This window comes from Nesoenas mayeri (genome assembly GCF_963082525.1).
Source record: "Nesoenas mayeri genome assembly, chromosome: 2".
In the NCBI taxonomy this organism is placed as follows: domain Eukaryota; kingdom Metazoa; phylum Chordata; class Aves; order Columbiformes; family Columbidae; genus Nesoenas; species Nesoenas mayeri.
In genome coordinates, this window is record NC_137543.1 from 139467046 (window position 1) to 139492493 (window position 25448).

The following is a 25448-nucleotide window of genomic DNA, read 5'->3' on the forward strand; positions in this document are numbered from 1 at the left end:
GTAATCTTAGCACGCTATACTTTTCTACTTAAAATTCACTGGCATAAATAACAGTAAATCTTCACGGATTGTTATATTTTATTTAACGTAAATGACACAACAGTCAGGTCCTTCATAGTGCATCCTTGCTGTCACTTGTTATCAGAAATATACTTCTCTACATAGCACCTTGTTAGAAAACTAGAGGAAAAAAATATTAAAATGTGTGTCGGTTGCATATTTAACAATACTATTGATATGCCTTATTGCTATATAGTCCGTTCTGCTAAATTCTTATTTATTACTACCAAATAAATTGTTTGCAACAAGCCATGTTTGTTGTTGTTATTATTGCAGCCAGCACCAAAGTGCCATTAAATGTGTTCCCAAGCAGGTGTTATTACCAAAGAGCACTATTGTGTAACAGGCTCGGCTTTGCAACTTACGTGGGAAGATCAGAGAGGATCATAGGGAGGGTCCCCTGGTGATGGCAAGTTAAGGCTGTGTACCTCAGAAACCACTCAGGACATAATCCGGAGTCATTAACAGCAAGGGCCCAGTGTCGCAGCCCAAACAGGGCTCTGGCACCTGGGGACGGGGGAGCTGCTACCGACCGCTGTGACGGAATGCGAGGACAGCCCTTTCATCTGAACGTGGGGAAACTGAACATCGGAACGGGCACATCTGGCATGCTAGAGACAGACCACTAGTAACAATCCTACCAAACAAAAAAAGATGAGCTACGAGAATGGCAAGTTTGAAAGTTATGCCACCGTAAGCAAGAGATACTTGCTCAACTCGTAGAGCTTAGCTAGCAAGCACTTTTTAAAACGGCAAGTAACCATATAGCTGAGGAAGCAAAGGTTTGACGCTAGAATGCTCCAGCCAGGAACAGTAAAGCAAAAAACACTTAAGATTGTGAGAAACAGGCACAATTGTATCGAGTGGGACGATTGCTCGCCCGGCTCGGGTGCTGCCCTGAGCACTGCTCACCTCTCCCACGGGGCGCCTCGCTTCGGGACTGGTGCGTTTTGCCGCGGTGAAGCGAACCTGCGTCAACTGAGGTTCGTGGCAGGCCGAACGGCGGCAAAACTCAAATTACCGGCAAACGTGCTCCGGCCTTGCAATGACCGGCTGTGACGGCTCCGGCTCCAGCCTCGCGCCCGCAGCCCGCGCCCGGGGCGGGGCGAGGAGCGGCGGCCACGCCTCCCTCCTGCGGGAGGCGCCGTTGGTTGCCGCGGTAACCGGCGGACGCCCGGAGGGGACGGGCAGCGCTGCGGAGGCCGCGCCGTGTCACCAGCGCTCGGTGTGGCGGCGGCTGAGGTGCGGAGCCAGCCTCCTTTCCCCTTTCGGGGAGCTGTGTGAGGGCAGCGACACGGGGCTTGTCCGAGAGGGAGGCCTTGGGCCTGCGGGAGGCCCCTCATGCAGCACAGATGTCCTCCTGCTGCTGCTGCTGCTGCTGCTTGGGTCACAGGGAAAAATCACTCCAGAAGAGTAGGGGGTTGGCTGCCATTGGTCGCTCTCAGCTAGATATGCTGCAGAAAATAGGCTGAAAAAAAAATGCAGGTGCAACCTCAAAGAACATTTGCAAAGGTTCCACTTGACATTAAACTTTTTTTTTTTATTAGTATGGGCTAAGGATATTATAATAATTTGGTACAACTTTATGCCATCAGCTTATATTAAATAAACTAGGAAATATGCAGGCCTGTTCAAGGGACTCATGTTTGAAGACCCGCAACATGGGATAAATCTTCCAGTAAGGGGAGATAAGAGCACCCGGCACCTTTGGTTTGTCAGCCGGCAGTCAAGCGAAGCTGGGAAAATACTGTTTATGGCACATCACTAGTAGAAAGAAGTCTAACAGAGTAAATTAACGTTTATAGCAGAACACACAGAGAGCTCTAGAGAAGTTTCTCCCCACGAGCATTTGCCCCACCCAAGTTCACACACACACAGTTTCTCCCACGGGAGTTCACCCCATGTAAGTTTGTACCCGTGCGTCTTTCCACTGCTGAGTTTGTAACCACTCGAGGTCATACTCTCGCATGTTTCTTAACATGCCAGTTTAACCCATGCAATCCCATACCCACGCGTGTTTAGCCCTCGTGAGCGCATTCCCACACTTTGTTCATCCACGCGGGTTTACCCCACGCGAGCACCGCTGCCCTAGAGCTGGGCCAGCGCTGGGCCCGGCCAGGGCCAGACCGAGGAGCCTCGAGAGCGTAAGCTCGGGCGTGGGAACTGCCGCGGGGAGAGGAGCAGCAGATAAGGCCGGCAGAGCCCCGCTCCCTGCTCAGAGGCGGCACTGGGCGGCGGTACCGGTGGCGGTGCCGCCCTGGCCGCCCGACAGTCCCAGGGCGGCCTCGCGGCCGCCGCCCCCGCTGGGACGCGCGAGGCTCCTGTCGGCCGCCAATCACCGCCCCGGCTGACGTCCCGCCCCCCGCCCTCCCGCCAATGGCGCGCCTCGCAGCCCAGCAGACGCCGTCACCCCGCGGCGCGCGGCCGCCGGTTGGCTGAGGCGCCGGCAATCGTCACATGGGCAGAGATCAGCCCAGCGCGGGAGGGCGTGGCGGCCGCCAGTTCGGGTTGACGTGCGGGGGCGGGCAGGCGGCGGATGGCGGCGAGCGCTGAGGAGGTGCTGAGCATCATGGAGGTCGGCGGGTCCCTGCTGGAGCGGGTGGCCGTCGGCAACGCGCTCTCTCTCGTCCTGGCCGTCTCCGCCTTCGCGCTGAGCCTCGGCTACCTGCTCCAGCTGGGTTACCGGCGGCACGTCGGGTCCGACCAGAAGGTGGGCGCTGCGGGACGCGCGGTGCCTCAGGCCGGCCGCGGCGGGTCGGGGCGAGGCGATGGGCCAGGGCGTGGGGCTTGGAGCTGTCGCTGCCCTCCCACTGAGCGGTGGTCACCGCGGGGAGAGCGCAGAGGAGAGGCGGAGGGCCGGGGGAGCTGGGCGGCCTCCCCGCAGGTGCGGTCGAGGTGCGGCGGGGCCGCACCTGGGCAGCCCTTGGGGGGAGCGCAGAGAAACGGGCGGTAAAACCCCGGAGTGCGGGAGCACTCCCAGCAGCTTACACTTCTGGCGGGGATATTGCACCGGCTCGTCCCTTCGCCCAGCCGGGTGGTGCCGCATGAAGCTGAGGTGCTTGGGTTTTGTGGAGGCAAAGGCCGTGCCCGGCAGCGTTTCGTCAGGGCAGATTACAAGAAGGTTCCCGCGTATATATTGATCTCATAGCTGAACTGAGGTTGATGCTTTTGGGGGGCTGTTTAACAAATCGTCAGCATTGTTTTGCTCCTGTCTGCCTTCTTTCTAATTGCAGCATCTTTGCACTTTGCTCTCAGAGGCAGGTTAGCAAGAATCTCAATCATATTCATTTTATTTTAACCTCTCCACTTTTAAATGTAGATTAGCCTTACTCTATTTAAAAAGAAAAAAAAAAGGAGTTGTTTTGAGTTGGCCTTTTCACACAAAAGTCTAATGAAAAACCTCCTCTGTGTTTAGTTTTTATGTAAATGGACGTGATTTTTTTTACTCTTAGAAAATATTTACTTTTCTCTTTCATCAGAAATACCCACCTTATATTTCTTCAAGCATCCCTTTCCTTGGACATGCATTTGCATTTGGAAAAAGTCCCATTGAATTTTTGGAAAATGCTTATGATAAGGTATGTTTTCCCACATGACTAGCTGGGCATATGCTAACATAATTTTGCCTATCTAGTAAGTTCTCTATCTGGAGTCTGATTTAAATCAGTTCATTCTTGTGTACCATCTCAAATACGGAATGGATTGTGCACAGTAGTCTTCAGTTTCTTCAAATCTCTGGATGTACATTGTTAGAGAAACAGTGTTTTCTGAGATCTCTCTTGTGGGTCAGATTTTAAAAATATGCCTATGTATTTGGGTAATGCCTGCAGCTGAATCACAAGTTAATTAGAAAGCCATTTTCATTACATTGATTCTTGCCTTAATTGGGAATTTTTAATCACTTTACTAATCTGTGACCAGGCTGGAATGTAGGTGACCACCTCTGTAGGCAATTTGGTGAATTTTAAGGCCCTTTCCAACATTAAAAAAGCTGTATATAAGCTGTGTATAAAACTTCTGTAGGTTTTATACTGTAACAGCCCCAAAGAAATGGACTAAGGCAGTAGGGCCTTAATTCCAATGCAGTAAGATTTGTTGATCTCTTTCACATTGTGTAAAACTTTCTAGAGTCATAAGCTTAAATCTTAGCCAAATTTAGTATGTGGAGACTTACTGGAGATGACATATGAAATATTTGCTCATAATTACCTATGCATAACTCCAAATACAGAGTTTTTTGAGACAATTACTGGAGTAATCTTGTATGTCCTGTAGTCTTGCTGCTAGTTTTTGTAGTGTAATTGATCTTTTATTTACTTTTTTTTAAACTAAGTAGGCTTAGAATGTGTGAAATCAGATGTGTTCATTATTATGTTAGATATCACTTGTGAGTAAATTGAGAACAATTTATATGTGATTTAAAATATTTATATCCTTATTAAATCCCTAGACAGTTCTTAGGAGAGTGATTTGTGGAAGTCTGTACATGAAGAGATACTGATTTCATGATAGGTATTATTTAAAATAAACTAATATATCTTTTCTCTCTTAGTATGGACCTGTGTTTAGTTTCACTATGGTTGGCAAGACATTCACATACTTACTGGGTAGTGATGCTGCTGCTCTGCTTTTCAATAGTAAAAATGAAGACTTGAATGCAGAGGATGTATACTCTCGGTTAACTACACCTGTGTTTGGCAAGGGAGTTGCTTATGATGTCCCTAATATGGTATGTATTTAAAATATGAGTAGAAAAGTAACATGATTTAAATTCTGAGTAGGCAGCCCTGAGTTCTTGGCTCTGTGTGATGGAGTTGTGTGTCCATAATCAGTTCTGGCAGCAAGGCCTAATGCAACTGGTAAATCGTCTCTGTTGAATAATCAAAACTGAATATGCTTAGGTTGCTTTATTTACCACCTGGCCATTCATCATTCTGGATCCTATTATTTGTTCTTGAAATCATCTAATCTCACCATAGAGGAAAAACTGATAAGTGAGTAATTTCCCTTCTAGTGTGCCATTTGCTGTAGTTTACTTTTCCCTTACAAGCAACTTTAAGACTTCCTTCTGAGAGAGATTTAAGAGTGTTAATTTTTCATTATGCCATGCCCGATCTAGATACAGGAGTATTAATTGGACAATTTGCACCACGAAGTTTGTCGTGCTCAGACACAAACAAGTCTGTATATGTTTGCAGAAACACAGTCTGCTTGGGTCTGGAAGCACAGCGGCTGTGTCATGTGGCCTTGTTTCTGAGCTAAGCATCTGCTGCTTTCTTGTTTGTTTGTGTTCTCTGTCTGTTGACAGAGTCCTAAACTGCAGAAGACAACTTTTCCATGGACAGACTTGCTCCACTGGGACTCTGTATTCAGTGTATGTTGACATCAACAGCCCATTGTACAACAGAGTCTGGCAGCAGAAACAGCATTGTGATATACTTTATTTTTGGATTTTCAGCTTTGGACTCATTTTGTTTGTATAAATGCCTATCATTTGATTGGTAGTAGTTTCTGCAGCCATCAAGACTTTTCATCCTCAGCATACCTCTTTATTCTCCCTTGCCAAAGGTACTAACGGTGATCGTTGACCTCTTATGTGTCTTAGGGACAGTAATCACTAGTCTCTTTTGCTCCACACTGGCACTTTCCAGTGACCCACGAAGTACGTATGTTGTTTTTACCCTATTCTCTTGGAAATCTCATATACAACTGACTACCAGCAACTTGCCACTTGGTAAATAAATAAAGGCAAAGTTAGTTGTCTCCTGCTCTGTCAGGAAGTGTTAAATTGTGTGACAGTGTCATGAGGTTTTGGGGCAGGATTGTTTGATTGTTTGGGTGGTGTTTTTTTGCACTGTCTGAATTTACATAGTTCCTCCCATCCCTTTGTGAATTAAACCAGCAGGACCACAGCCTGGATAACAAGTAGGAGATAGTTTCTTGTGCCCTAGGAGACCACTTCCACAAGTGGAGCCATTCTAACAGACTTGTTTCTACCAGTTTCAGCAGTTGGAGGTCTTCCTCAAAATGTCAGAGATGGAGTTGTGGGTTCCTCTTGGAGCTGCTAGAGTGGACAGGCTACACAATTATTCAATGCATCTTTCATGTTCGTCTCCAATATATACTAGTTTCAGAAAAGTGTCTATGAATCAGACATAGACTGCTAAATTGCCCAGATTTTCACACTGTTGTGCTTTTTCTTTGGATTCTGACTGTCGTGAGATGGCTGCTCGAAACTGAAAGGTGCTGGTTTGTCTCTTCTGTGAATGTTCATCCATTTGCTGTTACAGCTGTTTTGACTTATGCTTTCACATGGATGGATTTGAAGGTCTATCTTCATTCAAGAGCTAGTTCTTTGATGGGATCTAATCTCATCCTTCAGAAGTTTTAAAGAACTTTCTATAAGCTCCTTGGAAGTGGACATTTTTTAAAACTCTATTCTTCAGGCATGTAGGGATGATGAAGGCCTACCACAGCGGACCACCATATACTGAATTTTTTCTGAAATAAGATCTTTTTCTAGAGTTATCTTAGTGTGTTCCCTGGAGTGTGTTTGAATTCTGCTTTAGTCAAGACACTCATCTTTTCATATTACTCAGTAAGCCTTGTGTGTCCGTAGATAAGTCTACTTCATTCTTACCTTTGATACTAGAAGGGCTTCTTCCTTTTTATCACTGCAGATTCAGGTTTCTCAGAAAATCACCTGGACTACCTTTTTCCACAGCTAGGAGACGCAAAGACTTTGCTCTTGGCATGCACTGATTGTTTCTAGTTGTGTGCTTCCCTGAGTGAAGCTAGATAGGTACTGTGACCAGAATGTATTCTGCTCGAGGGGAGCTGGTGTTTTGCATAGTGCTGCCACCACTATTTCCTTTCAAACATCTGCTGAGAAGGCATTCAGAGAGCTGTTCAAACTTACATTAGCATTCTACTGTTGATGGATCACCCAGAACTTTCTTTTGAGACCCTCTTCTCTCTGCTCAAGCTGCTAAGTCTCTGTCTCTTCAGTCTGACAGTCACTTTCAGTCATGTGTTTAGAAGAACTACCTCTTGTCCTTTATCAGGAAGAAATTACTTATTTACCAGTAATTGTGATATTTGTTTGTTAATATGGATAGTCTATATATCAGCTTATATTCACTCTGTCTCCTCCCTCCAAGCCTCTTGCAGATAGTTCTGCATTGAGAGGAGCTGAAAGAGCAGATGATGTATTCACTCCTGTGTGCCGTTCCTGTCTCCACCAAGCTGGAGATGGGCTGGCATCTTGCAAGGGAAGATGTGCTTGTCTATTTGCTCTGTGGCACACGTACCCTCTGATAGTCTACTGGAGTCCCCAATGCATTCACCAAACAGAAGTTTATAGGAAGTAACCTTTCTTTTTATGCCTTTAATTTTATAGTACTTGCAGAGCACTTGGTCGGAAGGCAAGGTCTGTAGGACAGATACCCTAATTCATAATTAAGGCTTAAAAATTAATTTAACTTTCTGAGTCAATGACCTGTCAACCCATTGAATGATCTCATCTAATAATGGACTTTTTACCAGTAGGCTTGTTAGCTCTGAGTCTATACAAAGAAAGAGGTAAGAAGGGTGGGAAACTCATAATTTTCCAAGGAAGTGTTTTGCTTCCCGGTCTGTGCCTGACACCCTGGGCAGTGAGGTCAGAGGGCCTTGTAAAGACAGGTGCATCTCTAGCCCAGAGGGAAGGTATTGCTGCATGAGAGAATTCATACACTCTGGGTGAGAGAAAGCGAGGAGACCACGTAACAAGGAACATGGACTGAATCCAGACTGGGCAAGGATAGGTCTGAGTACATATGGGATTAGGTATCTATCTAAAGCACATTCCATATTTCAATCTCAAAAGGCTTCTTGTATCTTCAGGGATAAAGTTTAACAAAGATACTAAAATTATTTTTTTGTTTTGGTACTGGAAAAGAGAGAACCGTAGCTCCCTTGAGCTAGTATTTTACTTGGATGTTACTAAATTTTTGCTTGAAAGACAAAGAAAGTGGATATTATTATTATTATTATTATTATATTATTATATTATTATTAAAATTTGAGTATCTGTTGTGCCCTGCAGTCCTAACCATAATCTCCTTTTACTTCTGTATGTTCTTACAGTACAAATGATAAGTTTTTCATTACATTAATATGATGATCCTCATACTGATTGCTTTTTCTGTCATGTTCCTCTAGGTATTTTTGGAACAGAAGAAGATGCTAAAAACTGGGCTGAATATTGCCCAGTTTAGACAGCATGTATCTGTGATTGAAGAAGAAACAAAGGAGTACTTCAAAGCATGGGGAGAGAGTGGAGAAAAAAGTAAGCAAGATCAGATGCATTTTTCCTCTGTTTATCTGGGAAGGAATTAACGCCAATGCAGTATGTTTTCGTAAATTTACTGCCATATTAAAGAAATTTAAAATGACGTGGGTAAAACTGTACTGAACATCAGAAGAAATGTGCAAAATACGGATTTTGTTTAATCAAATTTAAGACTATTGCAGAATAAAGCTGCTCAGAAAATAATTGAAAGGAGCGAAGGACTATCTTACTTTTGCTTTCTTAGTCAGCTTAGAGAGAGTGTATCTGTTGCCTGGCTGAATCGTGCTCGTTTTGCATGATATGAGTCAGCTCACCGTAACCACCTCTCTGTCCCTGGGAAAAGAATCTGCTCTGACTCCTAGAGCTGGTGTCAGAGATCTTAGCGCAGGGATCTTCTGCGCTGAAGAGCTGTGTCGTTGAAGCTGATACAGTTATGTTAGCGTTCTGAGTGGAAGTCTTCCTTTATTTCCCACCCAGCTAGCCTGCTAGCCATAGCCCATCACCAGCGCTGCAAGCCCACAGAGGCACAGCAGTGTCAGAAATATTATTTATTTAAGCATATATATTTATATTTAAGTATATAATATTTTGCTAATGCATGATACTTACATATGTAACATAATTGTTTATTTTGTAAATATATATATTATAGATGATATCGTTAATAATATGATGATATGATATTTTAATTTTAAATGTATAAATGTTATTATATAAAAAGAATTCAGTCACTGGCAAAACTAACTCATTTCCCATGAATTTGGATTTCAAAGTTAAGGTTTTGTATGAGTTCTTTTATATGTATTAAGGATTGAGCTTGTGCTGCATGGCTTACTTTACAAGGATTACTAGCTCTCCTAGAAAAATTTCTAGAAAGAAATACATTAGAAAAAAGTAACTGAAATCAGCCATCTAATTAAAAAGTTACTTGAGGAGAGACCTGATAGACACTTTGTTCTCCTAGTAAAACAATCTTAAAACTCTCTTTAAAATTAATTTATATCCAGTTAATTACTTTTCTCTTCTACAAAACAAAAATAATCTGTAAAACACAGCATCTCGCCTGTAATGCATCCTCAGTGATGTTTTCCAAATCTTTCCTCAGACCTGTTTGAAGCCCTTTCGGAACTCATAATTTTGACAGCAAGTCATTGCTTACATGGGAAAGAAATACGGAGTTTGCTGAACGAGAAGGTGGCTCAGCTCTACGCGGATTTGGATGGGGGTTTCACTCACGCCGCCTGGCTCCTGCCGGGCTGGCTTCCTCTGCCCAGCTTCAGGTACCAGAAATAACAAATGAAGCAACTTCAGCATTTTCTCCAAACCTTTTTGTTGTTTGCATCCCCCATGCCATTTGTTTCTAAGCTATTATAGGTGTTCCAATAAATCCTTATAAACATTTTATGTGTTAATTTACACCGAGTTGCTAATAAAAGTGTTTTCAATTGCAGACGGCGAGATCGAGCACACAAAGAAATAAAGAATATTTTCTACAAGGTTATCCAGAAGCGTCGAAATTCTGAGGACAAGGAAGATGACATGCTCCAAACTCTACTTGATGCTTCATACAAGTAAGCAAAGGGTTTGAAAACTTATCATTTATAGATATTTTACTTTGGCTTTGAGCTCTTCAGTTAAAACTAACCAAGAGGTTAATCAATATTCCCTTATGTTCTGAATTGTTTTTGTTGCCAGCAATTGGTCCTAGCTCTATTCTTAAAAACAGTTTAAAAACTTTGCTTGTAAATGGTTATTTAGTTTTCTGAGCTTTTTGTAGTGGTCACAAGGTTGTTTCCTTTCTCTTTGCTGGCTGTTCAGTAATGATTTTCTTTGAGGCTCCAAGAGTCTCTCTCTCTCTCTGTCCTCCCTTCTCCCTACCCCTAGATCTTTTGCTGCTCTACTTAGAGTAGGCAGCAAAAGAGCAGAAGGAGAAAGACGTACATGAGAAGAATCTGTCAGTACTACTGTTAGTTGGAAACCTGACCAAAGGAGTGTCTAACAGAACACCCTTCGCCCTAGGGACGGCCGGCCGCTGACAGATGACGAAATCGCTGGGATGCTTATTGGGCTGCTGCTGGCGGGGCAGCACACGTCCTCCACCACCAGCGCCTGGCTCGGCTTCTTCATAGCCAGGGACAAAGCCGTGCAGGAGCGGTGCTTCGCAGAACAAAAAGCCGTTTGTGGTGATGACTTGCCACCATTATCTTATGACCAGGTTTGTATGTTACGTTATTCCTGCTGGATATTTTTATTCTTTTAGAGGCTTTATTAAAAAAAAAAAAAAAAAAAAAGTTAAATATAGTCATATACTTTGTGTAAGAATCATAATCTGGCACAATCACTCTGTGGTAATGTTGTTTGTCAATATATCTCCTCCATCTCCTCAAGTAAATTTTTAGCTTGGTGCTATTTTTTTTAATGTGTTGATTAAGGAAATTACAGTTCCTACAGTTTCTATTTAAGAAACTATAGTTCTGTAGAGGAGGAAGATCCTCAGATTCCCACTGTGGAAGGGGATGCAGTGTGACCTTGTTCTTCAGTTAGGCATCAGAAAACACTGATGAGACAGATTAGTGACAAACTAGTTGTAATTGACTGCAGTGGTCAGAGATCTCTTAATTGAATCAATGGAAAGAAAGAGAAATTAGCAGGGTACCTCAAGAAGTACATGTAAATATGAACTACTTATGCTTTGATTTTTTTAAAATTTTAATTTGTATTTGTTAATGGGATAAAATATTGTTTCATTTGTGTTGACTAAACTTGGCTATATTTTGATATATAATTTTTCTCTATTTTCAGCTCAAGGATCTCAATTTGCTGGATCGCTGTCTGAAAGAAACTTTAAGGCTTAGACCTCCTATAATGACCATGATGAGAATGGCCAGAACTCCTCAGGTGAGGACCCGTGTTGGAGCTGCCTTCACTCTGCAGAACAGGGCTGGAAAAGCGGGGGTGTCCCAGTCAGCAAAAGGAAAAACAGGAGTGGGCAGTGTTTGCTGGCAGGACTCAAGCTGGTGGCAGCCTGGGTTGTGTTAGTGGGAGTGTAGCTGGTGTTGATTGCGGAATTAATACCTTGACCTTGGTAGCTGTTACCTTAATCTGGAATTATTTCTGTCAAGCCTTGGACCCCTCTGGCCCCCAGCAATCAAGATGTTGATGGAGTGAAGCAAGCAGGAGGCCACCAAGGTGCTGTGGGGGTGAGGAGAGGCTGTGAGGGAACAGGGTTTGTTCAGCATGGGGAAGGGACGGCTCTGAGGGGATCTAGTAACAGCCACCTGCAGCCTTAGTCAATGGAAACAACCATTTACTCAGCTGTCAGTCCCACTGAGTTCTTAGTGTGGTGCTGCCATTTAGAGATGTCGTTTGTTTGCCAGGGATTTTTAATAGCTATCTTGGAAGAATTTAGCTTGCGCTTAAAACAATATGAGCTAGGAGACCCTGAAAGAAAACTGCTTGTTTGTACAAATAAGATAGAAAGTCAAATAAGTAAGTCAAATATTTTTTTTAAAATAATGTCCCTCTCATGACAAATTCTTTCAACAAATATTAAGTTCATTTAAAAAAAGAATTCTCCCTGTAGAATTGCCAGCCTTGTTAAAGCATCTGAATGGCTCCTGCAACTACTTGAACAGTGTTTCCTGTACAAGTAAACCAATTAGGCTGCACTAACTTTAAATGAGCTTATCCGAAATCTTTTGAAATTCAAGCCTCAAGATATAGCATTATTACATTAAACACATTAAAAAGAAAAATGGAGAAATTTTGTGATGTGTGGGGTCTTGCCTCTTCTCTTGTAGACCGTTGCTGGATATAATATTCCCCCCGGCCATCAGGTCTGTGTGTCTCCCACTGTTAACCACAGACTCAGGGACTCCTGGAAGGATGCTCTGGATTTCAAGCCGGACCGGTATCTCCAAGATAACCCAGCAGCCAGAGAGAAATTTGCATATGTGCCATTTGGCGCTGGTGAGTAAGAAAACACAGCCCTTGTGTGCTGAGGTGGCTCATACTGACAGGTGGAACAGCACCGCCACTGCTGTATTGTCTGCAGATTGTTTTGTTTGTTTCAATTCCTGCCTAAAAGTTTTCATACTGTGAAAGTGCTGTTAAAAGAACAAGAAGTCGATAGTTTTGCAATAGCAGTAGCTGGATATGTGGCTCAGAGTAGCAATGGAACCAAATCTGTGGGTTAGCATGTGTGATATTTGACTCGACTCTCTTCAAGTCAAGGTAAAAACCTGGTAACACAAAGTCAGTTTAAGGCAGAGCAAAAATCTGCATCAAGACTCGAAACTACTGAAACAGTTTGCAGATACCACCACAACAAGGTTAGAGTTGGTATTGTTTCTCAGGGTTGCAAATGCTTCTTTGGTGATACATAAATTAATGCTTTCTGGTGAGGCCAGAGCAACACAATCTCATGCAAATTCCTTTGTCTGTTTTATGCAGTGACAGCTTACAAAAACATGCCTGTCATGGAGATGCACAGTGCTGTACGTGCGGGATCAGAGTCTGATATTGTTTAGAAAGGAAAGAAGCAGTTACTGTCTACATAAATTTTTTTAAAGGTAGCTTGTTGTCAGAGGTGCTTTAATAACTAAGTATTCTGACTGCTTTTCGTGGCTTTCCTTCTAGGCCGTCATCGCTGCATTGGAGAAAACTTTGCTTATGTGCAGATTAAGACTATTTGGTCTACTTTGCTTCGCTTGTATGAATTTGACCTCGTCAATGGCTATTTTCCAACTATAAATTATACAACGATGATACACACACCGAATAACCCCATTATCAGATACAAGAGGAGGTCATTGTAAATTCTGGAGCTAAAACCTTAGCTATTTAAATTGTGTAAACTAACAGACTTTTGAATAGAATTGTGGCAAAATGAGGGGCAAATGGAAACTGTTGCATCTACTGTTATGAAAGCAACAGTACTTACCAAATGCAACATCTTTGCATTTATTTTGTTTAATGCTGATGTGTATAATTGCTCGTTCTACAAATTTCTCATTGAATTTTTAAAGAAAAAGTGTCTTTTCTATGGGTGTAACACTTTTAAGATGCATGCCAGCTCTTCAAGGTGATGAAATAAGTCATTTCTACAAACTGAACTCTTTCCTTTTGAAAAATAACTGAAAACTACTCTTCCCTGGGTAATATGGGTGAGACTGCATACCCTGACTCCGTGTCCAACTGCAGGAAGTCTGTCAGGAAACAAGCACCAAGGGGGAATGTACTTGATGGTGCCTGACTTCTGGTGTTTGTGGTCCTGAGCCAAGCAACGTAGGTACAGTCCTGGCTGATTATTTAAAAAATGTTACTGTACAATGCACAGAGGAGTCTTTTGAGAAAAAACAATTCAAATGTCTAACTTGAAGCAGCTGTGAAATGCTTTGGTTCAGAAAGCAACAAATAATTTTCTAAAAATTTCTGAAAGTACTGATCGCTGAAAGTGATGTGTGAAAGTAACAATATGATGATACAAACATTAATTCTGTAAATAACATGTTTGTGTTTAAAGTGGTCACAAATGAAGTGAAATAGCTGAGTGTTGTCCTCCTTTGTACTGACTCATGCAGGATTGTTAAATGGTGTTTGGTTTGAGCGGTGGCGATAAACCGTAATGAGCTCTGGCTCACAAGAGCTTTGAATTAAATTTATAAACAAACCTCCTGTGGAAGCTTTCTGTGCTCAACCCTGTCCATTCTGAAAAGCTTTTCTAAGGAACTTTGTACTTACGGGAAAGAAAGTGTATTAGAAAGATGGTCATGCAGGGAGCTCCCCCACTTCATCAGTGCTTTCTGCAATAAGGGCTTTACCCCGTCTTTCCTGTTCCAAACTTGGGTGTAACTCTTGTAAAACCTCGTGTTTGTATCAGTCACAGCAACTGTGGGAGTGCAGCATCTTCCCGCCCCCTCAGATGTGACCAGGGTCTGCAGAAACCAGGCTTGGTCCTGTCCTCTCTGTAGAAGCATTTGGAATCTGTAAAAAATAACACAGCGGCCACCACAAGTAGGAGGAGCACAGGAAGGAGGGAACCTCTTCAGGGTGAATAAGGGAGAGGTTCTTGAACACCAGTTAAAAGCATGAAGTTGTCTTTATTTCAGTACTTTGACAAAATACCCATAAAATTCAAAACTTCTACCATTACAAAAATAGGTCTCTACAAGTGATATTCTGTCTGCACTGCCAGTAGCAAATATTACGAGAATCATGGAACTTCAGTAGCCTTGCCAGAAAAAGTGCAAGTAAACTTTGCCGAATGTAGCTCAATTTCATTATTACACGTTTCATCTTCGCACCCTTTTGATAAATACACACTTCATAAGTTAATTGTTTAAATTAGCATTCCACAAATATACACGTAATTTAATGGTGGGGAGGGTTGGTTTTTTGGTTTTTCTTTTTCTGCCTTTTTTTTTTCCCCCATGAACACAAAGTGCCTATATACATAAATCCCAGTCTGCGTGGGTGTGCCAGGATGGAACTGTATACAATCGTCTAGCTGTGTTCTTATTGGTCCCACAATATACACATTATACAAAAGCACAGGAAGAGCAGAGATTTACAGAAGGCAATCCATTAACATCACTGCCCGTGATGGAGCTGTTGAAAGCGAATTATTATCTTCTCATACCCACGTGCAACTGAGTGTACGAAGTCGAACCTGCAAGAGGGAGAAAGATTTTCATCAAGATTACAAGGAATAAGTTGATGAGGATTCAACAATGGCACATTATTTTAGATGAATAAGCATGAAAGATTTTACATGGGAAATCTTTTAAGAATGAAACTTCCTTGAATGATGGATTTTATGCTACAGTAAGACGTTAACACAGTAACTGCAGAAATCAAGTTTGTTAAATTACATCCCTTTGATTTGACAATTTGCTTGATGTGTTCCTTTCACACCACAGAAAATACTATCACCTAAGGGACAAAAAGGTTGTAACTTCTGTAATCAAAGTGGTAGGAGAAGAAATTACCCTTGTACTCCCACACTCCAGTGTTTTGGGTACATTTTTCTCCATCTAGCTTGAAGTCTTAATAAGACGCTAACTAGATCCCTGCCGCACATTTATTAGAGATCAGGGAAAGTTAAAATGTTACCAGTAAGTCCAAAATGGGGAATTAAAGCATACTTGTATGTCTCCCTTTACACAATTTTACAACTTTCTTTTCAATGAGCTCAGGATAGACCCTTGTTTGAGGCTGAATGTTTGTTACGTATCCCAGAGAAGCAGCACACGCTTTCTAACATGGAACTGTGCTTTGTGCTGCCCAGGAGCCGGGAGACCTTTCCGCACTCACCTGACTGCACGCTGCCCAGCCGCCTCTGCAGGGCCTCCAGCCGGTGGATGTAATCTGTTAAAGCTCTTTCAGGATCGTAGTTCTGCAGCTGAGGACAGGCGAAAGACACTGGGTTTAAATCGGTCGGCATACTGTGGAACCTGGGGCAGAAAAACACACCTTTCAAAAAAGCGAAATTTCAAATAGAAGTGTCAGCAGACACAGCCCAATAGTGTAAGCACGGATACCTTCCTGACTGCACGTCCCTTACGTACCCTTGGGGCAGCCAGTGCACCACACCCATTCAGCCTCCCTGCCATTTATTGCCCAAGCCACTGCTGCCTCCCCCCGTGAAACCACTTTGCCCAGTTGCCTTTTCTTTCTACTGCACCTGATTTGTCACTGCAGTTCTTTGGGATGAAGACTGACCAGCAAATTCCTACTAAGACTGCAGTAGAAGCTGTGGTGGATTCAAGTTTGCTTTTCATAGAATCATTCTGGTTGGAAGAGACCCTTAAGATCATCAAGTCCAACCATAACTCTGACAAACCTTTCCGTGAAGACATTTTTCCTGATTTTTCTATCAGGAAGCTTGTGTGAACCAGGACACAGCCATCTTTACAGCATTCTGTCTCTGTTACTCTTTGTTAAGTAGATTAAACATTTTTTCCATGTGAACTGTTAAGTTTGCCACAAGCTAAGATTACAAATGTTGAGGTGGTTTATATAAAAATGAAGAACCAAAATGGCTACACTCTGATATTCTGTAAAGATCTGAGCTCACAACTCCACCTAAACTCAAAGATAGGTGGTGTTCATAAAAATGTTGCCTGGTTTCACTGGTGTCTGATTCACTGATACCTCTGGTATCACACCTTAGTACAGCCAGACACAAGGGTTTAATCAAAACCAAGCAGCGGAGCTACCAAGCAGCTTCCACCCATGTTCTTCTGGCCACAATACCGTGGTCATTCCTCCCAGCCCGTGGTAACCGAAGGACATTCCCCAGCCATGATGAGTGTCCCTGCTTGTTCCTGGCCCTACTTCTCCCTTCCTTTGTCTGAGGGCACCTGAGGCAGCCCCTCCTGGCACCACAACCTGCTGCCAACCAGAAAGTGCACAGGCAGTGGTGGTTTGCTTGGGTGCAAAGCCTGGACTCTGTGGAGCTGGATAACTGTGGATCTACCACCAGCTCCAGGAATGTGACACAAATCAACAGCAGAAGTGTGTAAAGCTTTGGCCTTGATCGGGTGATAAGTAAATGCACACTGAAGGCCTAAGATGTAATTGGTTACATATCCTTACAAAAAAAGTTTTAAAAAATCTTATGGCATCGAAGATGACAAACCTCACCAGTAAGCCCTGGTGCATTCATTTAGTCAAGCAGTCTTCTGACAGAGAATAACAATCTAAAATAAAGCATACATATGCTCGAAGTTTACAGGAGATCTAGGGGACTCCATGTCTGACCTGGATCTGTAGGAATGCCTTTGTTCTCCATAAAGATCCACACCACCAGAGGATGAATCAGGGCGTAGTTCATTGCCTAGGAAGATAAAAAGCAATGTCTTGAAAACTGAAAAAACCTTTTGCACTTTGCTGGGAATCTCAAATGCGAGTTTTCTGTTTGCGTATCACAAAAGCAGTGTTTAACAAATGTAGATGCTTTCAGGCTGATAGCCAGGAATTCATAGAAAAGCTGCTGGTTCTCCTTAGGCTCCCACCAGAAAGCAAACAGAAAATCAGATTTCCCAAACTTTAAGCTATAACAAAAGGATGACAGGCTTTTGTTCTGAGGAAAAGACCAGGGAGGGCTCTGTCACTGCTGTGGGGGACCTGTAGTTGCTACAATTCCTCTGTTCATCCCTGTCCTCAGCATCCCGTCTCAGAGCTGGGTGTGCAGATCTCTTATGAGAAACCCAGTGACTTATCTAAAACTGTTTTTACAAACATTCCACAGGGAAAGGTGCCATATTTTTTTAAATCCCACTCACAGTGGAGTAAAACAAGCAAACAGATTAGTGTCTGTGCTGAGCATGGAAACTATCAGAAAGCTGAGAAATAAGGTTAATTCACGCTATTATAGCAAAAAGAAGGGGGAACAGCACCCCACTCATTACACATGAGGAAAATATAAATTAAAAAAAATCTCCATTAAGCAATGGCGTGACTTGTGAATACTTTTTTTTTTCAGTCATTACTGGACTATGATTTACCTGCGTTCTGGCTAAAGACATTGACACTTAGTACACCAGAACCTGCAACTCTCTGCCATCGACGAACCAGGAACTTCATTCTGCATTTCAAATAAGAAAGCAAAACAAACTTCAGGATAAATGAAATAGTCTGCTAAAAATGATCCGCTTGTCGTATTCTAGAAGGCATAAGAATTTCTTGGACACCAAGCAAAATTAATGGGTGGGCATCTAAAACCTGAAGATCAAGTAGAAAACATCCTTACATTACACATCCCTAAGAAAAACATCTCTTGTCCAAATCTGCTTTCAGCTTCACCTCTGCAATTTCAGTGATTCCAGAGGTGCTGAATAAGTCCAAGTGGACAGCAAATGGCTCAAGCACATAAGCAACAGGGCATCAGCATTTTAAAATCATACTAAATATACTTTTTGTTGTGTCACATCCCCAAAATTGTAACCGCAGAGCGCTATGAGTAAAAGCCTCACTTAAAATAGGTTCCTTGAATTTATACTGCACACAAGGCTCAGAGCTGTAGCAAAGTAGAAGTGCTTGGGGCTTCAAACATTTGTGAAGATTTGCCAGCAACATGGCAGACTATGCAGGAATAACCTTCACTTGTTCTTCCTCATCTAGTCCTCTTCATCCTCAGTCTGAGACCTAAAGTCTTGTCAGTTCAAAGGACTACCCAGATGGATAAAATCAGTTCATAAATCTGTATTACACTTACATGTAAGTAAAAAGTTGCAGAAAACACCTTTGTAAGTAAGTGCAGCCCTAGAATTGCTAGTCATTTTTTTCCCTAATATTACGACTTTATCCAATAGACTCCTTCTTGGATTGCTTATCAATGACAGCCATTTTCAACTACGATCAGACTGCCTATTCCTAATACAGATTTTACCGATGCTCTCCTCAACTTGTCACACAGTTTCTACTACACAGTATCTACTACATTAATGACTACCAAAAATATATAAATTAAAAAGGACTGAAGCATGAGAAGTTCTAGATTCCACTAGACAGCTAGAAAAGTATATATTAAACTGCACAGTTGTATCTGTTCACAATCCAGCTGCCCCCAGTTTACCTTGAAATTGCGATGGACACTCTGACCGCAGAGCGAAATCTTGTAAAGCCCTTGGAGTGATGGGTGATGATCTCGAGGTCTGTGTAGGAAGGCTGCCCACCCATCCGTGCAATGAGGGCCAGCGTGGCCTCTTCACACTCCTGGAATCCTCCCAGTAACAGCAGCAAGTATTTTTTCTGATATATGAGAGCTTTCCGAAAGCTTTCTGCTCGTAGGTATTTGCCATAAATTCTCTACAACAAGAGAAAAAAAAACAGTGAGGGAGACAATAAGCTCCAAGAATGAGTTCTAAGACTTTTGACATAACTGCTCCTACAGTGTTCCTGTGATTATTCATTTCTTGCTATCATGGAGAAGACTGCACTACTGCTCACACTTGTTCAATGTAGCTTCGTAACTTGAGGATCAACCGAGCAGCAAGAAATACAGCACGCACAAAAACCAACAGAGGTGCTTGCATATCATTCTTGGGGAGAGAAACTTAAAGTCATGTATCTGAGGATAAGAATTTAAAAACTGAATCACTGTCTGTTTACTTAGAATAAACATAGTGAATGCAACACAAAACAGGCCCAAATAAAAATGATATAAGCTGTGGTTAGTAAGACAAAGTCTTCCTACCCTTAAAACAGCATTTTCAGAATCTGATCCCAGCTCTCTGAGGAAAGCTTCGCTCCTGAGCTCTGCTCTCAGCTTGGAGATCTCTGCATTCGCTTGCTTCAAAGCCTTTTGCAGTGACAGCTTTTCTCTGCTCCAAGTTTCCTTCTCAGAGGCAACAAGAGTATCGATATTAACTCCAACATCCGATGAGTGTCTAGAAGACTGAAAAGGAAAGAAATTGAATTTGAACCACACAGTTTGGAACAGCCTGAGCTGTGCCATTCTAGTGGTTGGTTTGGTGCAGAGCTCATCAAATTATTGGGAGGAAAACTATGCTCTGAATGGATTTGAGGCCACCCTTGCATCCTAACACATAAACACAATTAAGGAGCCTGATCAATGTCCTAGAAAAATACAGTTTCTCAAAAAAAGAATCCCCCTCATGGGACCATACTAGCTTAATGATCTTGAAGGTACCTGGATCTGCTACTCATCAGAGTGAGGAGAAACAGATCAAGAAGAGAAGCACATGGAATTTAAAAGAAAAGAACAATTAACAAAAAGAAACTGGATAAAATCACAAAGTTTAAAGTAAACAGCGTGAGTTGAGATATATTGACCAAGGACAAGAACAGCTCACAACCATTTACTTTACAGCGGGAACCCGAGAAAGGCGGCATGGCTATCCCCACTGAGGTGACTAGGGCAAAGAATGATGCTTTTATGCCTATACATGTGGTTATATCAGCCCCCCTAAAGACATACGTAGTCTCCAGAAAGTTGTCTGTGCTGGTATCTTCTCAGTTCTTCCTCCAGTTTCATAACAGCATTCCTCAAATTGTTCTTCTCCTCGCTCAGCCTGCTGACGAGGCCGGTCAGCTCAGCGTTCTGCCGCAGCAGCTGCTCGGTCAGCGAGCTCGACGGGGTCCCCGGGGGCAGCACCCGCTTCAGCTGCACAGAGGGAACAAAACCCAATACAAAACTGGAAAACTTCTGGAGAGAATGACGATAACTTCATAATAACTTATATGAAGAAAACATAAATGTACACATAAACTACAATGTGCCTTGCTCCTCTATGCTTATCCTGTATAACACAGCAGAATATTTTCATTTAAGCTCCATTGTACCAGCTATAACAATGTCCAAAGCTTTTCTACTATGTTTCGATTTATCCAACTCAGAGGAAGATAAAAGCCCTGAAGCTTTTTTCAAATTATGTTGAAAACACTTGCTTAAAATGCAAGTAAGGTCCTAGCCAGGCTCAGTTAAGATCAAATATTGCTGAAGGCTTTGTCACAGATTACCTCATTTCATTTTTTACACAGCTGCACATTATTCAGTCTTCAACTGCCTTTCCTTTGGTAAATACAGGGCAGTTTAAGTAAATGTGTTATATCAACACGATATAGTAAATATTAAATGTTGACTTACTGAAAGTAGTGAGCAAAGTTTCTCACTTACAGAAATACTGCTGAAAGGAAAATATATTTCCTTAAAGAAAAAAATGATATTAAAAAAATGATAAATAAACTGGAAAAGTTTTAATTTGGAAGTTGCAAATTCACTTTTAAGTTAATTCAAATTGAAAGAACAAAAGGAAAGTTTTTTTTTTAATACCCCACAAACTCCAAATCAGCAAACACTCACTGGAGCAGATTTTCCTCTGTGAAGTACAGACCCAGATAAGCACAGACTAACAACTCCTTGCCCGTTTCTGTTCACAGCTCATCATCCAAAATCTCCCATCAAAGTTACAACATCACACTCTCACCTCTTCCAGACAGGACAATCCGGGCAGTTTCTGCAGCTCTGAAATTACTTCCTCAATAGCATTTTGTATTGCAATGAAGTCTTGATCATCTGCTGCTTCAAACTGTAGCCTGAAACAGAAAGGACAGGTTGAGCAGCAGGTGCAGCCTGACAGCACGAGCCAGACTCAGGACTCTACGTCCACCCTGTTCCACATGAAACAGATTTTAAAATGTGGTTCTGCTTCCCACAAATTTGTTGAATCTGTGTGAGCAAAATCTTAGGTTATTTTCAAGATATAATGCATTATGCTTTGCCCAAATATTTCAGAATAAAACTTTAATATTAAAACACCATCACAGCAAAATAAAACCAGATTCAAACCTCCTACGGACCTGCTACCATGCTATTTTTTTTTTTTCTCAGGGAGACAGTAAACTGAGAAAATAAGAATCAAGATCAGTTTTGCTTGACCGTAAAATACTATTTTTTTTCTGAGGGCAGCAAGTGGGATGATCCATAACAATAATCCCTATACTTGTCCCCTCATACAGTGAATTATTTCATTACTAAATTGTTTTAAAATGATCTACCTGCACCATACCCAAATAAACCTTATCACTTTTCAGAGAAAAAAAAAACAGTTTTGCTGTAACTTATAAAGGAACATATTAAACATGTAAGAGTTAGAGGAGGACTTGACACTCTGTGATCATGTCTTATGTCAGCATATCTCAAGCAATAGCAAATACTATAAAACTAGAATGACCCCCAAACCAGTTAGGCCTGCAGTCTGGGAGTTATGATTAAACCCCAATATATCTGCTTGCTGCTTTCTATTAACAAAACCAAGTAGCCAAAGACTGGTCCAACCTGCTGGCAGCTTTCTGAGCCAACCGCTTCAGCTTTGGAGATGCGTTTTGCAGCTTTTTTCTGACATTTTCCAGAATTTCAGTAGCAGCAGAGAGATCTCCTCCTCCTGTCAGCGTTGGGTATGTTGATTCATTCATCTCGGCTCCTTCCACTTTTTGCTGGAGAACCCAATTTCTTGTTCTCTCACTGGGTGTGTCCCAGGTAGTCTGTATATAAATAAGTATTTTTATATATATATATAATGTATGTTTTTAAAAGGAAACATTCAATTGTGAAGCACATTCAGAAACTGAAGAACATAAATCTGACACAGAAAGGAGTACAGTGTGACTACGTTACTGTTGCACTAAACTTTGTGAACGGTATAGCGTGATGCCGCCAGGAACCCATCCAGCCTTGCTGTTCCTTCTGCCAGCAGCCCCTTCACCAGCTGTGTGTGGAATTTGGGCAGCTGTGCTCACGTGTCTCGGTGACCAATTCACAGTCAAGGAGCAGGACTGCGAAAGCGCATGCACTGTGGTCCTGGTGCTCAGTCCCCAGTAGCAGGCAACCACCCTACTGATGCTGCCCCAAGTGAAGTACAGTCCACTGAGCAGCTGTTCCTCAGCCTGTAACCCCACACTGGCTGGGGAGAACTGCCAGCCTCCAGGAAAACCCAAGTCTGCAAACGGGCCTTTGGATATTTGACCACAGGGTGGTACCAACGAAACAAAACAGGGTGTTGCACATGTCATGGGAAGCAGAAGGAGATTCACTGTTTGAAACTCCAGGCAGATCCTGGAAAGCAGAACATACTGTTTGCTGCTGGGGAGGGGAAAAAGCTCCAACAGCCACCACCAGCCTGATCCAAGGGAAGACCCTTCTGCCCACGGCACTGGCAGCCACCTCCAAGCAGAAGAGCCAGGTGCTCCCATGGAGCGTGGCAGGAGGCTGATGCTGTCACAGTTATCGATCCCCAAACATCCTCCCTCCAGATGGGAGTAGTTTCCAGTGCTTCAGAATATGAATAACCAGTAGCCAAAGTACATGAAGAGAAAAATTTCCTTCCTGGCTCCACAGACAGACAGCTGTCACAAAGCACAGAATGATGGTGGGATGGGCAAAAGCACCATCAGCAAAGAGCAAAGTCTCCTGTGAACCCTCTCTGGGACTGTCCACGCATAACCCACTCAACACCAGATATCTCTTACAGGGAAGTTTCTAAAAAGGTTACAAAGTAATTTAAAAATAAATGTTAGAATTTCCAAACCTTTTATGAGACAGAAAAAATTATAGGCAGCAATTCCAACTTTTGTTCATCTAAAAATGAGGCTGAATTCTAAAACTATTCTTTTACATTGATTTCCCCCTTGTATTTTGTTCGCTAACAGATATATGTTCATGCATATGTTTGTTTGATTAGTTACTTATTTAATTATTGAAGTTGTTGGGAGATGACTTTTAAATGTTCCAAAGACCACTTGCAGTTTATAAACTAAAGAGCACTGACCTAGAGCATTCCTGAGTAGGAACAGATCGTTCCTGTGACTGGGTGCAAGGAATATTCTTCTATACCAAGACACAAAGTATGTGTATATATTGAGATGCACTTCTCCTACTCACACTCCTCCTTACACATCTCTACAGCTTAATTCTCAGGGGATGTGTGTGAATAGTTTTAGGCAGCAAAACTGGAATGCCTTCCCTTTCTCTTTCCCTGATGCCTGTATTTTGTAATATGCAGGCTACTTTATAGACTGAGTAAAGGAACAGTGACACACAACACTGATTGAACAAAAGATTTAAAAGCTAAATTGCACAGTTCAGTATTACACATTGCTCTCAGTCTCACTGTACCTCATTTGGATTGTGGCTTGGTGTCCTTTCGGCTTCCTTTCTTCCTTCATTCTCCTGCTCTTTTTTCTGTAATTCTTGGATTATTTCCTGCAACTTCTTTGTTTCATTTCCTAATTTATGAACTTCTTGCTTCTTTTCTCCAAGTTGCCACTGCAGGTCTTCTACTTTAGACTCCAGTTCATGGAGCTTCTTCTGTGCTATTATGTTAGCATCTTGTTCTGCTTGTAATGCTTTCCTCTGGATCTGCCTTTCTTTTTCCAGTTGCTGTCTCACTTGCACAGATTCCAATTTATACTTCTCCATTTCACTTACTAACTCCACTATACGGTCATGCTTTTCATCCATTTGTTTCTGTAGCTCTTTAAGTAATTCCTCAGATGGATTAGGTGTTCCAGCTTGCCCCTTATCTTCAGCACTTTGAAGCTGAGCACACAGCTCTTTTTCCCTTTCTAGGGCACTGCTTATTTCGAGAGCTCGAACCTTCTCTGATTCAAGAAGCACCTGCAACTCAGAACTACGGCCTCGTTCACGTGACAGCTGGGCAGCACTGAGTGCTTCTTGGGATTCGATTTTCTGTTGCAGATCAGTTGACAGCTGTTTCTCTTGCCCCAGAAGTTTAGTTAACTGCAAGTTCTTTTGTTTTTGATCTTCAAGTGAAAATTTTAAATCCTTCCATAAGAAAACAGATGAAAAGAACTGATTAAATTAAATTGCTTTGTGTATACTTTCCATTATCTTCTGCAAATTGCAAATATGCTACTTCCACACATGTTGCTTTTAACAGGTTTTGCTATTCAAAATTAATGTGACAATTCTCTGAATGCTGCAGTCACATCCAATATTAAAATATATTACAGGTGTCTTTCTTCTAAAATCAGATAATCTCATAAAAGAATATTTGCAACATATACGTTTTAATGAGAATCAAACAGCTGTAGTTCTGAAGTTTAAGATAACTACCTGCTTTTACTTTCTAAAACTGTGAAAGTGATTTTGCAAGTTAAGATTACAAGATGTAAATAAATCTATGCTGTTAAAGTGATGGCTTTTCTGTCTTAATACTTGTACTAGGATACTCACTCTCTTCCTCACTATATCAGACACTGCAGAAGTGCCAAGGAAGCTCTGTTTTCTCCTAAAGTTAAAAGTTAACTCCCCAGTTTGGTTTTCATGAGATGAAACTGCTGACTTTTAAAATGGAGACAAACAATGTAACTCCTTAAATAACATTCTTAAATCCTATCTTTTATGAGTTAGGTTGTGGTGGGGGCTAGGTGTAGCCATGTTAGCAGTGTCCTGTCCCCTTAAATATCTACAAAGTAGAATCTATTCATCTTGGACCTGACAAGCCCTGTAGTAAAATTCCTATTGATTTAAATGGAATTTGCATCAGGCCTTTTTCTTTCTTTGCCACAC

General features: G+C 42.1%; 2 protein-coding genes across 3 annotated transcripts in view; one reads left to right on the forward strand and one right to left on the reverse strand.

Moving 5' to 3' along the window:
• The first annotated feature begins 2578 nt into the window (after nt 1-2578).
• CYP51A1 (cytochrome P450 family 51 subfamily A member 1) lies at nt 2579-14052 on the forward strand. 2 transcript variants are annotated; one of them, XM_080340099.1, is made up of 10 exons: nt 2579-2770; nt 3540-3638; nt 4613-4789; nt 8263-8389; nt 9498-9672; nt 9844-9963; nt 10412-10607; nt 11195-11290; nt 12193-12361; nt 13031-14052. In XM_080340099.1, exons 1-10 carry the CDS (start codon nt 2597-2599, stop codon nt 13207-13209), a joined length of 1512 nt encoding a protein of 503 aa, XP_080196225.1. In that variant the 5' UTR covers nt 2579-2596; the 3' UTR covers nt 13210-14052. The 2 variants fall into 2 exon arrangements, with proteins under 2 accessions (XP_080196225.1, XP_080196224.1); XM_080340098.1 differs by lacking the exons at nt 3540-3638; nt 4613-4789.
• A 350-nt stretch (nt 14053-14402) lies between these two features.
• Nucleotides 14403-25448, reverse strand: part of AKAP9 (A-kinase anchoring protein 9) — a 114683-nt gene continuing 103637 nt past the window's right edge. Inside the window, exons 42-51 of the mRNA XM_080338829.1 lie at nt 24033-24701; nt 22197-22402; nt 21346-21454; nt 20337-20522; nt 19593-19793; nt 18972-19204; nt 17902-17981; nt 17156-17231; nt 15707-15846; nt 14403-15062 (exon numbers count right to left, since the gene is read on the reverse strand). Of these exons, the coding sequence (XP_080194955.1) occupies nt 15019-15062; nt 15707-15846; nt 17156-17231; nt 17902-17981; nt 18972-19204; nt 19593-19793; nt 20337-20522; nt 21346-21454; nt 22197-22402; nt 24033-24701 (1944 nt within the window). The 3' untranslated portion in view covers nt 14403-15018. The remainder of the gene's footprint in view (nt 15063-15706; nt 15847-17155; nt 17232-17901; nt 17982-18971; nt 19205-19592; nt 19794-20336; nt 20523-21345; nt 21455-22196; nt 22403-24032; nt 24702-25448) is intronic.

What these genes read in the sequence shown, in the direction of transcription:
- CYP51A1 (XM_080340099.1), top strand. Translation starts at nt 2,597, where the DNA reads ATGGCGGCGAGCGCTGAGGAGGTGCTGAGCATCATGGAGGTCGGCGGG. An exon ending in TGGAAAATGCTTATGATAAG is followed by an intron (nt 3,639 to 4,612) that starts GTATGTTTTCCC and finishes TTTCTCTCTTAG; the next exon opens with TATGGACCTGTGTTTAGTTT. An exon ending in CACCATTATCTTATGACCAG is followed by an intron (nt 10,608 to 11,194) that starts GTTTGTATGTTA and finishes CTCTATTTTCAG; the next exon opens with CTCAAGGATCTCAATTTGCT.